This window comes from Phaseolus vulgaris, chromosome 1 (genome assembly GCF_000499845.2).
Source record: "Phaseolus vulgaris cultivar G19833 chromosome 1, P. vulgaris v2.0, whole genome shotgun sequence".
Classification (NCBI taxonomy): Eukaryota; Viridiplantae; Streptophyta; class Magnoliopsida; order Fabales; family Fabaceae; genus Phaseolus; species Phaseolus vulgaris.
The window spans coordinates 35779720-35793831 of NC_023759.2; the positions used below are offsets into that span (position 1 = coordinate 35779720).

General features: G+C 33.5%; 1 protein-coding gene across 1 annotated transcript; it reads left to right on the top strand.

The window, feature by feature from the left end:
* Positions 1 to 4101: 4101 nt before the first annotated feature.
* On the top strand, positions 4102 to 5897 carry LOC137814012 (glucan endo-1,3-beta-glucosidase-like). The gene is made up of 2 exons (XM_068616528.1): positions 4102 to 4231; positions 4807 to 5897. Exons 1-2 carry the CDS (start codon positions 4165 to 4167, stop codon positions 5748 to 5750), a joined length of 1011 nt encoding a protein of 336 aa, XP_068472629.1. The 5' UTR covers positions 4102 to 4164; the 3' UTR covers positions 5751 to 5897.
* Positions 5898 to 14112: the final 8215 nt, after the last annotated feature.

Consider the following 14112-nt stretch of genomic DNA (forward strand, 5'->3'; position numbering starts at 1 on the left):
ATTGATCTACTCTTAAATATTCTTTCAAAAAGATTTTTTAAATTTTTTTTATAATTCAATTTACTGTTTGATAGCTTGAAACCTTCATGCATTGGTTTGATTCTTGACTTGTAGAATGGATTAGCAGAAGCAATGAGGAATGGAGGTCAAGGAGGAGCTACAAATAACTCTTGGTTCCTTGGAATGTCGTGAGGAGTGTGGAGAGTGGTAGGTTAGGCCTAATTACTTGAAGAAAATGAGAGAGAGATAAAAAAAAGGTGTCTACCCTAGATAGAGGAGACAAAGAGAGTTTGCTTGCAATGTTGGCAGCATAAATATAATATACTTGATCTAAAATTTTAAGAGCCAAACATCCTTATTTATAAGTATAGGGTCTCAAAATACAAAAGAAATGGTGGGAGTTTTGAATTTGAAATAGGCGCCTAAAACAAGTCACATGACAAGCGTGAAGGCATGTGATCAATGTGCTTAACCTAGGAGTGCAAGGTCTTATGTGACCAACCTAGGGTTTAAGAGGGGTCGTTATTTAAGAAAAATAAAAGCAAAAAATCTATAATATTTTTTAACAAGAATTTTAAATCTTATTCTAACTTATACCACTAAGTTATGACTCTTTTAAACATGTATAAAAGTATGTCTCTACTTGAGGTAGCTAAATTCCATTTTTCTTGTATTCTTTTTGCCATTATCCTATTAGTTAGTCTTTTATTGGGGACTCTGCCATCAACACCCTTTGATTATAACACTTGAAACTCCAAGGAAAGCATCAACACTCCATAAGAAGAAAGAATACCAAAGTACATTGCTTGATGTATCAATTTTCGAACAAAATAAGAAAAACGATAAAGTTAGAGACACTTTTTTTCACTCACTTTTTCCACCTAAAAAAAATTATTTATTGCTTTAATAAGCTAAGTTAAACTTTTGTTCACCTTATTCACATGAAAATAAGAAAAGTATAAAATATATGGCAATAGAACTTTTTAAAAAGTGTCGTAATTTTAAACATAATTATAGATTAGGCCATTAGTTTATTCAAATAAATAAATTTTAAAACCCATTTTGCTTTGAAAACAACTTTACATAGTAAATAGATAAAATATTTAATCCATATATATTAGAAAAATTATTGTCAAATATATAAACCGATTCCAGGTGGTGTCATTATAGGCTATAGTGAAGGTGAGTGGAAGACTTTATTGGTTTACCTTCTACAAAGAAATAATATATATATATATATATATATATATATATATATATATGACCTTTAAAATTGATGGAAATCTACACTCCTTCAACTTTCACACAAGTGATACAACTTTGCAACACCTGTACGTTGAATTGTATTGACAAATTTATGAGTTTGAGAGAAAAAAAAGAGTATGAATAATAGTTCAATTTGTTTATAGGTTAAAATTAATTTACACTACAATAAAAGAAAATCATGAAATATAAACCAATTTGAAAACTAAAGTAATTAATTGTAATAGTAACTAAATTAGATACTATTTTAAAAATTAAAAAGAAATTTGGTTTCTAAATTAGTTTCTATTATTTTCTATTATTGTTAAATAGTTTCTAAATTGGTATCTAATTAGCCACCAAGATTTTTGCTACCAAATTTAGAAACTAAATAATTGGTAGTTAAAACCTTAGTTGCTAATTAGATACCAATTTAGAAACTATTTAACAACAATAAAAAATAATAGAAACTAATTTAGAAATCAATTTTTTTTTTTTTAGTTTATAAAATGGTCTCTATTTTAGTTCCTATTGTAACTAATTATTTTGGTCTCCAAAAATTGGTTTCTATTTCATGATTTTCTTATAGTGTTATATATAAGTTAGAAAATAAAACTTTGAAAAGTTATGTTATAATTTTTACAAATTAACTAATTCATAAGTTAATTTTAATTTTCTAAATATGATTTTTTTTTACATCTTTACCTATATATAAAGAGGATTCTCCTTATAACTATTTTTTTGGTGTACATAAATTTCTTCCGATTTAATCATTATTTAATATATCTCATTTTATTAGTATAATGGAGTATTTTGTCATTTCATAAGAATTACTTAAAAAATAAAATTATTTTTTAATTTAATATTAATGTATAGTTTTATAGGCAAACTGACTCCATACTCTTTCCTTAAATTTCTTATTTTAAGAAAACAATAGGAAGAAAGAGAACATACTCTCACACGTTTTTACACCAAATCTCACATATAAAATAAAATAACATTTATTTTCAATCACTCTCCTCACATCATTTCAAGCAACTATATTATTTGGTAAAACCATTATTCTTTTGTATCTACCATCAAGTCAATCACAACTTTAACGTGAACATCATCACTCACTCTGATCCCAAAACTACCAATGAAAGAAGAGAAAAAATTTGAAAAAATTCCGCTAGTATTTATAAAGAAATTGATATGGAAAAATAGGCTACTTAGTTCGTTTGGATCTATTCCGTCCAAAATGTCTGAAATGGAGTTATGTGAATTGTAAGTTCTGATCCCATCTCGTTAGGTGACTGGAAAGTCACCAATTTTTTTAATAATAATTTTATTATTCTTTTTAAAATGTATAAAAACACACTTAATTAATAATTTTAATTGGATAAATTTAAAGATTATTTTTCTAAAAATTTAAATTAATTTATTATAATTAATAATTTATAAGTGCTAATTATTTAAATTAAAATATTATTATATATTTTAATATTTTAAATAATATAATAAAATATAAATTTTAAAATTATTTTTTATTTTAACTTTTTAGTTTATAAAAAAAATATCTACAAGTCAAGTGGCCTCACTCCAATTTTGACCAGTGATGATGATGAAACCAAAGAAACCAAAACAAGTTGAGCTGATTAAAATATCAATCCTTCCACCAAATTAATTAACGACAAGCAACAATTAGATATATAATAATGAAGAAAAATCATTATTATCACACGTTAAGGTCCTTCTGCATTCAGAATAAGGAGTTTTTTTTTTTCTAACTTGTTCTTACCTCTTTAATTATTCATTCTCATTTTTTAATACTTTTAAAAGAAATCATTTATCCCAAATATAATTTTGTATCATAATACAAATTTAATAAACGAATTACTAAAATATATATATACTTTTTTCAGCACAATGTTTTGAATCGTAGGCCAAACCAACTAAGCGTACAGAACTTAAATCAAAATTATATTTACTTGAGACAATAATTTAATTTTAGGAAAAAAAATAAAAAATAAAAAATATTTTCTTCTAATCTAAAATAATTTATGTATAAGATAAATTTATAGAAGGTATTAGATATAAAAGATATAATATAGTTCATGATTCATTAATGATATAGTTCATTAATATATACTTCATTGTAAACTCTATAAATAAATATATTAAATAAAATAAAAATTGTTATAATATTAACAATACTCAAAATACTCACTTGAGTGTTGGAAAATCTTTTGTAACGGAAAATCTTTTGTAAGAACACTCTCTTATAGAAAGAAGAAATCTAAACACGAGAGGAAAGAAAGTATGATCGAGGGAGAAAAATTAGTTATTCAGTCGATAGTAGGAACTATCTAGACCTCTTAGTAATATTTCTTAATAATTTATTTCAAATTGATCAATAAAAAAAGTATAGGAAGTAATTTTTTAGATTGAACTAACAAAATCAAGTTTATTTATTTTGTGTATGTTGAAGATCTCATATCGACTAGAGTTGAAAACATTTTGTAATATATAAGTTGTAGAAATCTCACCTTATAAATCGATTTCACAATGTTGAATTAGATTTAAATTTTATTTCTTAATTTCATAATAATCTATAAAAAAAATGTTTTTATAATAATGCAGAAATTGATTAAGAAATTTAAAGATAGTTCCCAGAAATTTCATTCCAATCAAAATTATTGAGTTGGAAATTTATGAATGATGAATCTGAGCTGTGTTTTGTTGTTATTGGAGGTACTTGGTGGATGATGCAATCCTTGACACGTCATCGAGATTGACCTGATAGAAAATGCAGAACAAAAATGGAGTTTTCCAAATTTCTAAGTCTCCTTATTTTTCTATATATAAAGCAACTAGTTTTGGAACTTACATTGCCATTCCCTCTTCTATTATTCCTTCTTCCTAAACATTTTTCTCATCAAAATGCTTCCATTTCACTCCTTCATTTCACTCCTATTTATGCTTCTAATCACTCATTCTGCCATAACAGGTATCTTTCACTACTCATTATTTATTCAAAAAAAGTTCTATCTCACTTTCATTTCACAATTCTTTTAATAATAAATATTATATTTTGTTAATAAAAATTCATGTAAACAAAATTTTAAAATAAAATAATATTATATTTAGTTGTGAAATGAAGGTGGAAAAAATTGTAGATGTTAAAGAATTATCACCCTTATTGTAGGATATAAATAAAACGCTATACTCACAATTGTTTTTTTAATTTTAAACAAAAATATTTAAAAACAATGCTTTAAAATATAAACTTATAACTTCAAATAATATTAAAGTATATTTCAAATAATTTTTTTTGAAAACAATTTCAATTTCATAGGTATAAATGAAAACAATGCATACGTAAAATTACATTCTTAACAATGATTAATATTTTTTTATCAATAACTTCACTTGATATTTTTTATAAAATATTTAAATAAATTTTACTAACTATGATTAGTTGGTAATAATTAGTTATGCATGTGAGAGGTATTTGAAGTCTAACCCAAGTAGTAGTATTTTTATCTACTGACCATTGGTAGTATTTTGTTGCATCTAACTCAGAAGCACAATCTGGAGTATGTTATGGAAGACTTGGCAACGACTTGCCATCTCCCAGAGAAGTTGTGGGACTCTACAATCAATACAACATTGGCAGGATGAGAATTTATGATCCAAATCCAGAAGTTCTTGGAGCTTTGAGAGGCTCCACTATTCAGCTGCTGTTAGACATTCCAAATAAAGACCTCGGAAATCTAGCATCTAGCCAAGTGAATGCAAACAAATGGGTGCAAGACAACATAAAAAACTATGCCAATGTCAGATTCAGATACATTGCTGTGGGAAATGAAGTAAAGCCTGAAGATTCAGCTGCACCGTTTGTAGTGCCTGCAATGCAAAACATTCAAAATGCCATTTCTGCAGCAGGCCTTGGAAACCAAATAAAAGTTTCCACTGCCATTGAGACTGGTGCCTTGGCCGAATCATTCCCTCCATCAAAAGGCTCCTTCAAGTCTAACTATAGAGCAGCATATATTGATGGTGTCATAAGATTTCTGGTGAACAATAACTCCCCATTATTGGTTAATGTTTACACTTATTTCGCTTACGCCAAATCTGGGGACATTAGTCTTGATTATGCTCTTTTCACTTCTCCTTCGGTGGTGGTGAATGATGGTTCACATGGTTATAGAAACCTTTTTTATGCTATGGTGGATGCTGTTTATTCTGCATTGGAAAAAGTAGGGGGAGGGTCACTGAACATAGTTGTGTCTGAGACTGGATGGCCTTCTTCTGGTGGGAAGGGAACTACACTTGACAATGCAAGAACTCACAACACAAAGTTGGTTCAACATGTCAAAAGTGGAACTCCAAAAAGACCTGGTAAACCTATTGAAACATATTTGTTTGCCATGTTTGATGAAAATCAGAAGCATCCAGAGCATGAGAAATTTTGGGGGCTCTTCCGTCCAGATAAAACGCCCAAATACTCTATTAATTTGAATTAGTTAATACAACCAAAATTTATAAGGAATAAGGGCTATGATTCCAGAGGAGACTCTTCCATAATATCTCCATTGTTGGAATCTTATTACCCATTTACTATCAAACTTTGATGCTTTCAATAAAACTTTTCCTTTTCATTTGCCATATAATTATGACACAAACCTACACATTTATATTATCTTAAGATGACAGAGAGAGGCTTGCTCCAAAGTATAAAAGTATTATTAATTAATATAAACAAAATACCAATTCATTTGTTTAAATTATGGTATGTATTCTCCTTGACATGAGTCGAAATGATGCGATGTGATGTGACTTTCATATTATCTTTTTACAAACTCCAACTCTTCATGTTGGAAGTCACACAATGATGAGGGAGATTTCACCTACAGAAGATTATGTTATGCTCAAGTCAGTAAAAACATAAAATATACGAGTGTAATATGTATTAAAAATATATGAGGCGTGGGTATGACAGTTTTAATTGTCTATGCATACATTCTCACCACACAACTTTATCATGCCGCTTTTAAAGATCTTCCTATTCCTATGATTCCACAATTCAGCTACCATAGCTACCCACACACAATCCCACATCTGGTTAACACTTTTATTCACCCCGCTAATCTTGAAATTTAAAAAATGCATTTTTGGCTCCTAATGATCTGTCAAAGTCACCCCATCCACTCGTAACACTTGGACCATACTAGTCAGGCAACTTTGCACGTGCAAAAGTGGTGAGACGTAGTTTCTTTTTCCTCCCCACACAAACAACAAATTCAACTATCCATTTTGATCCCTCTTGCCAAATTCGCTCTAGTCAAAATCTTATCTTCAAGAACCCTTCAAGTTGTAACAAGAGGTGACGGTTGAGCCTTAATCTTCCAAAAACCCACGTATAAATCCCCCTCTTCCCCATAGACATCTTCTTTAAGGATTTTATATGCAAGCAGATTGAAAAAAGCCTCAGAAATTTGGTCTTGAGATTCACATTTCCAACCCACTTATCCTCCCACAGCTTTATCTCCCTCCCATTCCCAATCTCTCACATGCAATTATCCTCAAACTTGCCTTTCCAACCCTCAATCGCCCACACGTCCTTCAAATCTCTCCACCAAAGTGAATCTAAGTTACTTTTCTTTTGATGCCTAAGGTCCTTCCATCCTCCATATTTTGAATCCAATACTTCTTTCCACAAGCCCTTCTTCTCAAACCCTAACCACCATATCCACTTTCCCAACAAAGCAATATTGAACCGCCTAATGTCTATCATTCCCAACCCTTCCACTTCCTTCGACTCACATACCTTTTTACACAAAGACCACGCTATTTTCCTTTCATCCAAGCCCCAGTCCCATAAAAAATTCCTCTATATCTTCACTACTTCCTTCACCACCATAACCGACATTTTATACATAGACAGATAGAACAGGGAAAGAGAAGATAGCACAAATTTTATTAAACAGAGTCTCCAACCATTGAAATAAACTTGCCTTTCCATCTACCTAACCTATTCATCACTCTATCCACCATCCCTTCCCAAAACTTGCTTCTTTTGTGACAACCCCCAACTAGCATCCTCAAATACTTGAACAACATCTTCATCATATCACAATTCAAGATAGTTGCACATCGTTGTAACAAATTTAGGTTGCTTCCCACCCCTCTATGTTACTCTTCTGAAATTCACCTTTAAACCTAAAGCTAATTCGAAACAATTTATAATTACTTTGATAACAAACACATTTTTCATGTTTGCTTTGCTGAAGAACAATGTATCGTTTGTGTACTGTAGCACATTAACCTTAATGGACCTGTCACCAATCTCCAGGCTTTCAAGAACCTCTTTCTCAACCGCCTTCCTTACTACCCCAGCTAACCCTTATGCCACAATGAGGAAAAGAAAAGGTGTTGGAGGATTACCTTGTCTCAACCCCTTCCGTGGTTTGAATTCCTGTGTAGGACTCCCATTTACTAGCACAGACACCGAAGAAGACTCGAGGCATGCTCTAACCCATCCAATCCACTTTCTGCAAAAACCTAGTCTTTCCATCATGTAGTAAAGAAAATCCTACTTGACAGATTCGTCTGCCTTTTCGTAGTCCACTTTGAAGACATTACAACTGGTCTTTCTCCTATTCACTTCATCCAGAACTTCGTTTACCACTAGAACGTTGTCCGTTAACCCCCTGCCCTCTAGAAACGCTAACTGCCTACCTTTAATGACTTTGTGTAAATCTTTCTTCAACCTTAAAGACATAATTTTAGACACAATTTTGTACATACAGTCAACCAGGGATATCGGTCTCAAATCGTTTAGAACCTGTGGATTGTCAACTTTAGGAATCTAGGAGATAAATTAAGCATTCGTCCCCCTTGGCCATCCTCCATCTTCCTCAAAATCACAAATTGTTGTAATCATGTCAACCTTAAGCTCATCCTAACAGAACTTTAAGAACCTAAAATTGAAGTCATCCGGTCCTGGGCTTTTGTCACTACCACAACACCACACTACGTGTTTTTATCTTTTCTTTGGTTATTCTTCTGACCAGCATAACATTGTCTTCTTCTGAAAGTGTAGATGTGTTATCTAACCTGACACGTGTACTTGGCTCACCTTCGAAACTTTGTTTGAAGAAATCTCTAACCTTTTCCTTTACCGCACTTTGCTCCTCATACCATTGTCCTTGTTCTCTCACCCTGTTAATGTCATTCCTAGCTCTTCTTTATTTAATAATCGAGTGGAAATATCTTGTATTCAAGTCCCCTTTGCTTCAACCATCTCTGACGCGCCTTCTGCTGTAATAAGGCTTCCTGTCTATAATTATTTTTACTATGTTCTGCTAACAACCACTTTATGTTCTCCCATCATTCTTCATCCAGCTCATTCTCATCATCCTTTGCATCTAGCTCCTGGATTTCTTTTTGTAAATCTTCCCCCAGCTGATCAATAGTACCGAAAACCTCTCTATTCCAGTCTTTGAGATCATCTTTCCACATCTTCAACTTCTCTTTAAAACAAAAATTCCACTTCCTTGCAATTCATACCCCGCCCATTTCTTACTAACAAAATCCTTGAACCAGCTATCTTTTGCCAGATGTCCAACGACCTAAACGGTTTCAGACTCCAATCCGTGATATTTGTTTCTAACACTAGAGCACAATGCTCAGACATCGATCTGTCTAAGACAAAATATTTACTATTGGGCCACTTTTCCAGCCATTCCCTCGACACCAAGATTCAATCAATTATACTCTTCATTAGGTCGTTTGGTTTATACCAAGTATACTTTCATCCCACCATTAAAATATCAACCAACTTTGTACCTTCGATAAAATCATTGAACCTTCTCATCTCCCTACTGTGATCAACATCGTTTCCTGCGTTCCTCATTTCACCTGATCTCCTAATAGAATTAAAGTCCCCTACCACGCACCATGCCTTTTAAATTTGCCCCCTCCTCCTCTCTCAGACCTCCTCCCAAACTGCCCTTTTATCCGCCAAAGAGCCAGAATTATACATATTAACAATAATGATTTGTACAGGCTCTCCTATCCTCCATTCCCCTTCAATAATACTGTAATTATTCCCATTAGTAATTGTACTAAGACGAAAAAAACTACTCCTCCACATCGTGATGACCCCTCTAGCATTATTTTCAGCCCCATTTTCAACTCATTCCACTTCAATAGTACCCCACATTTTATAAATCCCTTCCCTCCTCAACTCCTTGCACTTTTTCTCTTGTAAACACACCCAATCCGCTTGTTCTTTCTTAATCAACTCACCCAAATATTTATTTATGCTTCCCCGCCTCCCCTAATATTCATACTAATTAGTTTCATCATCAGATAAATTGTTCTTTACCCTGCTTGAGTTCTCCCTTCTATCTGCAAATTTGTCTCTAATCTTCATAGCTTGTAAATGTCAAATAAAAAATATCTTCCTCTCCCTAAAAGGAAATCCCCACCTCTTTTCCAATATTCCAGGCCTAAAAGCTTATAAATAGTCGTCTTTCATCAAAAACAACCTATTAGAGTTCCTGACTACACTATCAGATAAGCAGTTATTTAAACTCTAAGATTCTAACCTTAGTTCCCGTTGATTTCCCGACATGATTCTCGTTCTCATTCCTCTTCTTGATAATTCTCTGGTTCTCTTTCCTTCACTTGTGTTTTCGCATGACGACTTTTCACAATTTTCCTTCTCTTTCGTATTCACGTCGCCCTATATCTTCCGTCTTCACTCCCCACAAAAACAACACCGTCGACGACCATCTCCTCCGAGTCCGCGTCGCCAACGCCCATCTCCTCCAAACCTGTGCCGCCAACAACCTTCTCCCCAGTTGCATCGCCAACATCCTTCTCCTGCACCGCCCCACCGTCTATCTTCTCCACCGTCTCGCCGCCATTGCTTCACAAGGATGTGGTTTCCCTGGCCCTTGATCGTAAGCTATAATGGTTGCCTTTGGACGACATTGCTCTAACATCCTTTGTCTTGGTTGTTTCGTTTCTTGGGTCCTTCGTCTCCAATGGCGCCTAGCCTTGAGAGAAGTTTAATCTTGCCCTGCGCCTATCTTCCTTCCTTCTTCTCCCCAGCTTTCCCGTGCCTCTCCTCTCTGTCAAGGTTGTTCCCGCTCCCGCTGGACTCGCACGCACAACGTGAGCAACCAGCGGGGTCGTGCCTCCCCTCACCATCATGGGCATTACCGCTACTTGGTTCACGCATAACATGTGAGCTTTGTTCTTGCAACACCCTCCCTGGCTGTTCATCTTCCACCTCCCTTGAGCCCAACCCCATAAAAACAGTAAACATACTCCTTTATCTCCTTTTCGATCAATTATGTCAACCTTCTTCACAGTCCTACCCGTTGTTTCACTTCCTTTTTGCGTATTAACCTGTTGCACTAACACATTCTCAAAAGACATTTTGCTAAACCCTTTTTAATCATGCAAGCATTGTACTCTTCCATATTAGTGTAACCACCTCCGCAGCTCGATACCCTACCACCACTCGTGATTCCGTTGCACGCTTCTCCCCCTGACTTGAAACCCCCACTGTCAGAAACTTCACGGACACCTCTTCTCCGTCGGCCACCCCTACGTCATACTGGTGACCATAGTCAGAACCCTCATAATCATAGAACTCTTCTTTGAACATCTCCTCTGACCAGGCATTTGAGTTCCCTCCCTGCACTGCTCTCCACTTCTGATGAGGACCACAAACACATACGCTCGTGATGGAGTTCTCCTCTTCTATCACAACCCTACACAGTGTTTCATTAAACCTAACGTTCTTCACCGTGCGTGCCTATCCGAACAGAAAAACCCTCACCCGCATTTTTAATTGTCTATCCATACATGTCCTTTATCTAGAAGTTCTAAAAAATAAAACGTTTCACTTCTTTTTCAGAAAGTAACCTCCACCTTTATTTTATCAAGTTCAAGAGTTCAACTAGGCAATTGTGGGCTTCTATTAGTAAATGTAGCGGGAGGGGTTTGCTTACCCTTTTATAGTCGACATATAAGAATTTTAAAGACTGTTTCATAAAAATCTGACCCTCGATTAGGGACCAGAGCCTTTTGGAAGGGTTTCCCCAATATTGGACCCTAACCCTCGCTTCTAGAGTGCTCGCCAAAGGGAAAATCTAGACCCAAGGGAATGGAGGATTTGTGTTTCTGGACAAACTTGATATTATGTTTGACACCTCTACCATCTTTAAGGGTGAATACCGAGCCATGGCTTTAAAGACATACATCGGTATAGCCCTTCCTTAAGTCTGATGGATGAACTGTGGCCATATAATTTGAGTTTCCTGGATTAGTGACATCTATAGATGATCATTCTCAATCAATAGCAAGGAATTTCTCAATCATGGCCTGAAAAGTAGATATGAGTTGATTGGAAAAGTATATCGGAGTTTATCCAAAAAGTATATCTGAGTAACAATTTAGTCTAAAAAGTAGATCCGATTTTATCAAAAGAGTAGATCCGAGTTGATCGAAAAAGTAGATTCGATTTTGATAAAAAAAAAAGTATTTCTATTTTTATCCAAAAAGTAGATCGGTGTTTGATTAGAAAAGTAGATTCGATTTTGAATTAAAAAGTAGACATGTGTTTCATCGAAAAAGTACATTCGATTTTGAACAAAAAAAGTAGACATGTGTTTCATCGGAAAAGTAGATTCGATTTTGAAAGAAAAAGTAGATTTTGTTTGATTGGAAAAGTAGATCCTATTTTGAACAAAAAAGTAGATTCATGTTTAATCAGAAAAGTAGATATGATTTTGACTAGAAAAGTAGATACATGTTTGATCGGAAGAGTAGATCCAATTTCGAACAAAAAAGTAGATATGTGTTTGATCGAAAAATTAAATCCAATTTTGGACGAAAAAGTATATATGTGTTGATCGCAAAAGTATATCCAATTTTGAACGAAAAAGTAGATCCGATTTTAGATGAAAAAAGTATATATGAGTAACAATTTAGTTGGAAAAGTAGATCCGAGTTTATCAAAGTTGATCAAGCCATTCATTGGTTAACTCATGCATGTTTTCAATCATAACAAAGATTGTTTTATACATAACAAATACCCTAAAAAATAAAAAAAGTAATAGACAATGGTGATTAATCAGATAAAATAATTTGAGATTGTAGTTTTTTTTAATGGATTAGGGGTGTTCATGGTCTATTCAAAGTTGCGTTAATTCCAACACAACACCAACATCAACATCAAAATCAGTGTTTAACCAAACTCACTCTTTTTTTTTTTGTAAAAAGCTCACATGTTAGGCATCATTATGAAACTTGACATCTCAGCTAGACTAACACCCCAAGTATCAACAATCATCTTCCACCACACGGAAAAAGTATTATTAAAAAAGGGAAAAAAAAGAAAGAAAGGAAATACAAACAAATATGAGGGGACTAGACCAAAACACATATATGAAGAAACCTAAGGAAAGTGATACTTAGGTAATCTATACCTATTGAAAAAGAGTTCTAAAAAAAGACTAGTCGAAAGCCTATTATACCAAAGAAATTATTCTCTATGAATAAATCCTAAGTTAGAAAACTTATCAACACATGCATTCCCTTCACGAAAAATGTGAGAAATCTTAAACCTGATTTTCCCACAGTAATCAAGGCAAGTGTTCCACCTATTATGAAGAATCCAAGGAACATTAGTCTTAGCAGTAAATGCAACACAAACCAAGACATAATCACATTCAAGCCATAAAACTAGTAAGACCCATCTTTTTAGCTTCTTCAATAACATGTATAACTCCATAAAACTTAGCAACCAAAGTAGTTTGAATATCAAGGAAAGCAGAGAAACCATCAATAAACTCCCCATAAACCCACGAAAAATACCACTACAAGCAGTAGGACCAGGAGAACCCCTAGAAGCACCATCAATATTAATTTTATCCCAACCTAGTGAAGGAAACTGCCATCTAACAAAAAGAACATGAATAACTTTGCAACTCTAAGTATTAATATCAAAGAACTTAAGCACTTTGAAGTCGAACATATCATTCCTCATAGAGATTTTAGACGAATTACCCATTAGGCAAGTGAAATTCTTAATGGTGGAAATTGTCATGGAAAGATCAATCTTAACTTGAAATCTAGCATAATTTCTCATACACCATATCATCCAAATAGAGAAGGTAGTCACAACAAGTTTAATCAAATTAACAAAAGGACTACCATTGCTCTTAGTAAAAGAAAAGAGATAATCCACATTAGAGAAATGAGAATTAAGAAAAATTTGTCGAACCCAATTCCAATTATGAAAAGCATTACGACATTTAAAAAATAAATGTTGAATAGATTCTTCTTACTTTTCACAAAGTGTACACATAGAACATATGCAAACCTCTGTGCTGAATGTGCTAATCCATAGGAAGCCACCAATGAAAAACTTTACAAAGTATCAGAGTTTTGGAAGGAGAAATATCTTTCCCCAACCACAGGGGACTTCTATATCCAAGAAAACTTTCCTAGCAAATTTGAGAGTGAAATGACCAGAGTCTTCTAGAATCCAATTAGGAATATTCTGTTTCTGCCTATTCATGATATGATATGTTCAAAAAAATGATTCACCTGTTGTAAAGTCAAGGAAATAATCCATTCATGACCATTCCAGAATTGGGAAACTGTAGCTACCAGGGTTCTAAAACCATCAGATACCCCTGCAATGTTTGATAAACAAGTAGAATAACATCATTTATCATTCCAGAAATTAACAACAATACTTGTACGAAGCGTCCAAGAGGCATGTTCAAGAATAATGTCATAAAAGTGTTTAATCTCAGGCCAAATAGAAGAGGATCTATAAGCCAATCAAAGATGATACTT

Coding starts and splice junctions, on each gene's coding strand:
- LOC137814012 (XM_068616528.1), top strand. CDS start 4,165: ATGCTTCCATTTCACTCCTTCATTTCACTCCTATTTATGCTTCTAATC. Junction 4,232..4,806: donor CACTCATTCTGCCATAACAG/GTATCTTTCACT, acceptor CATCTAACTCAG/AAGCACAATCTGGAGTATGT.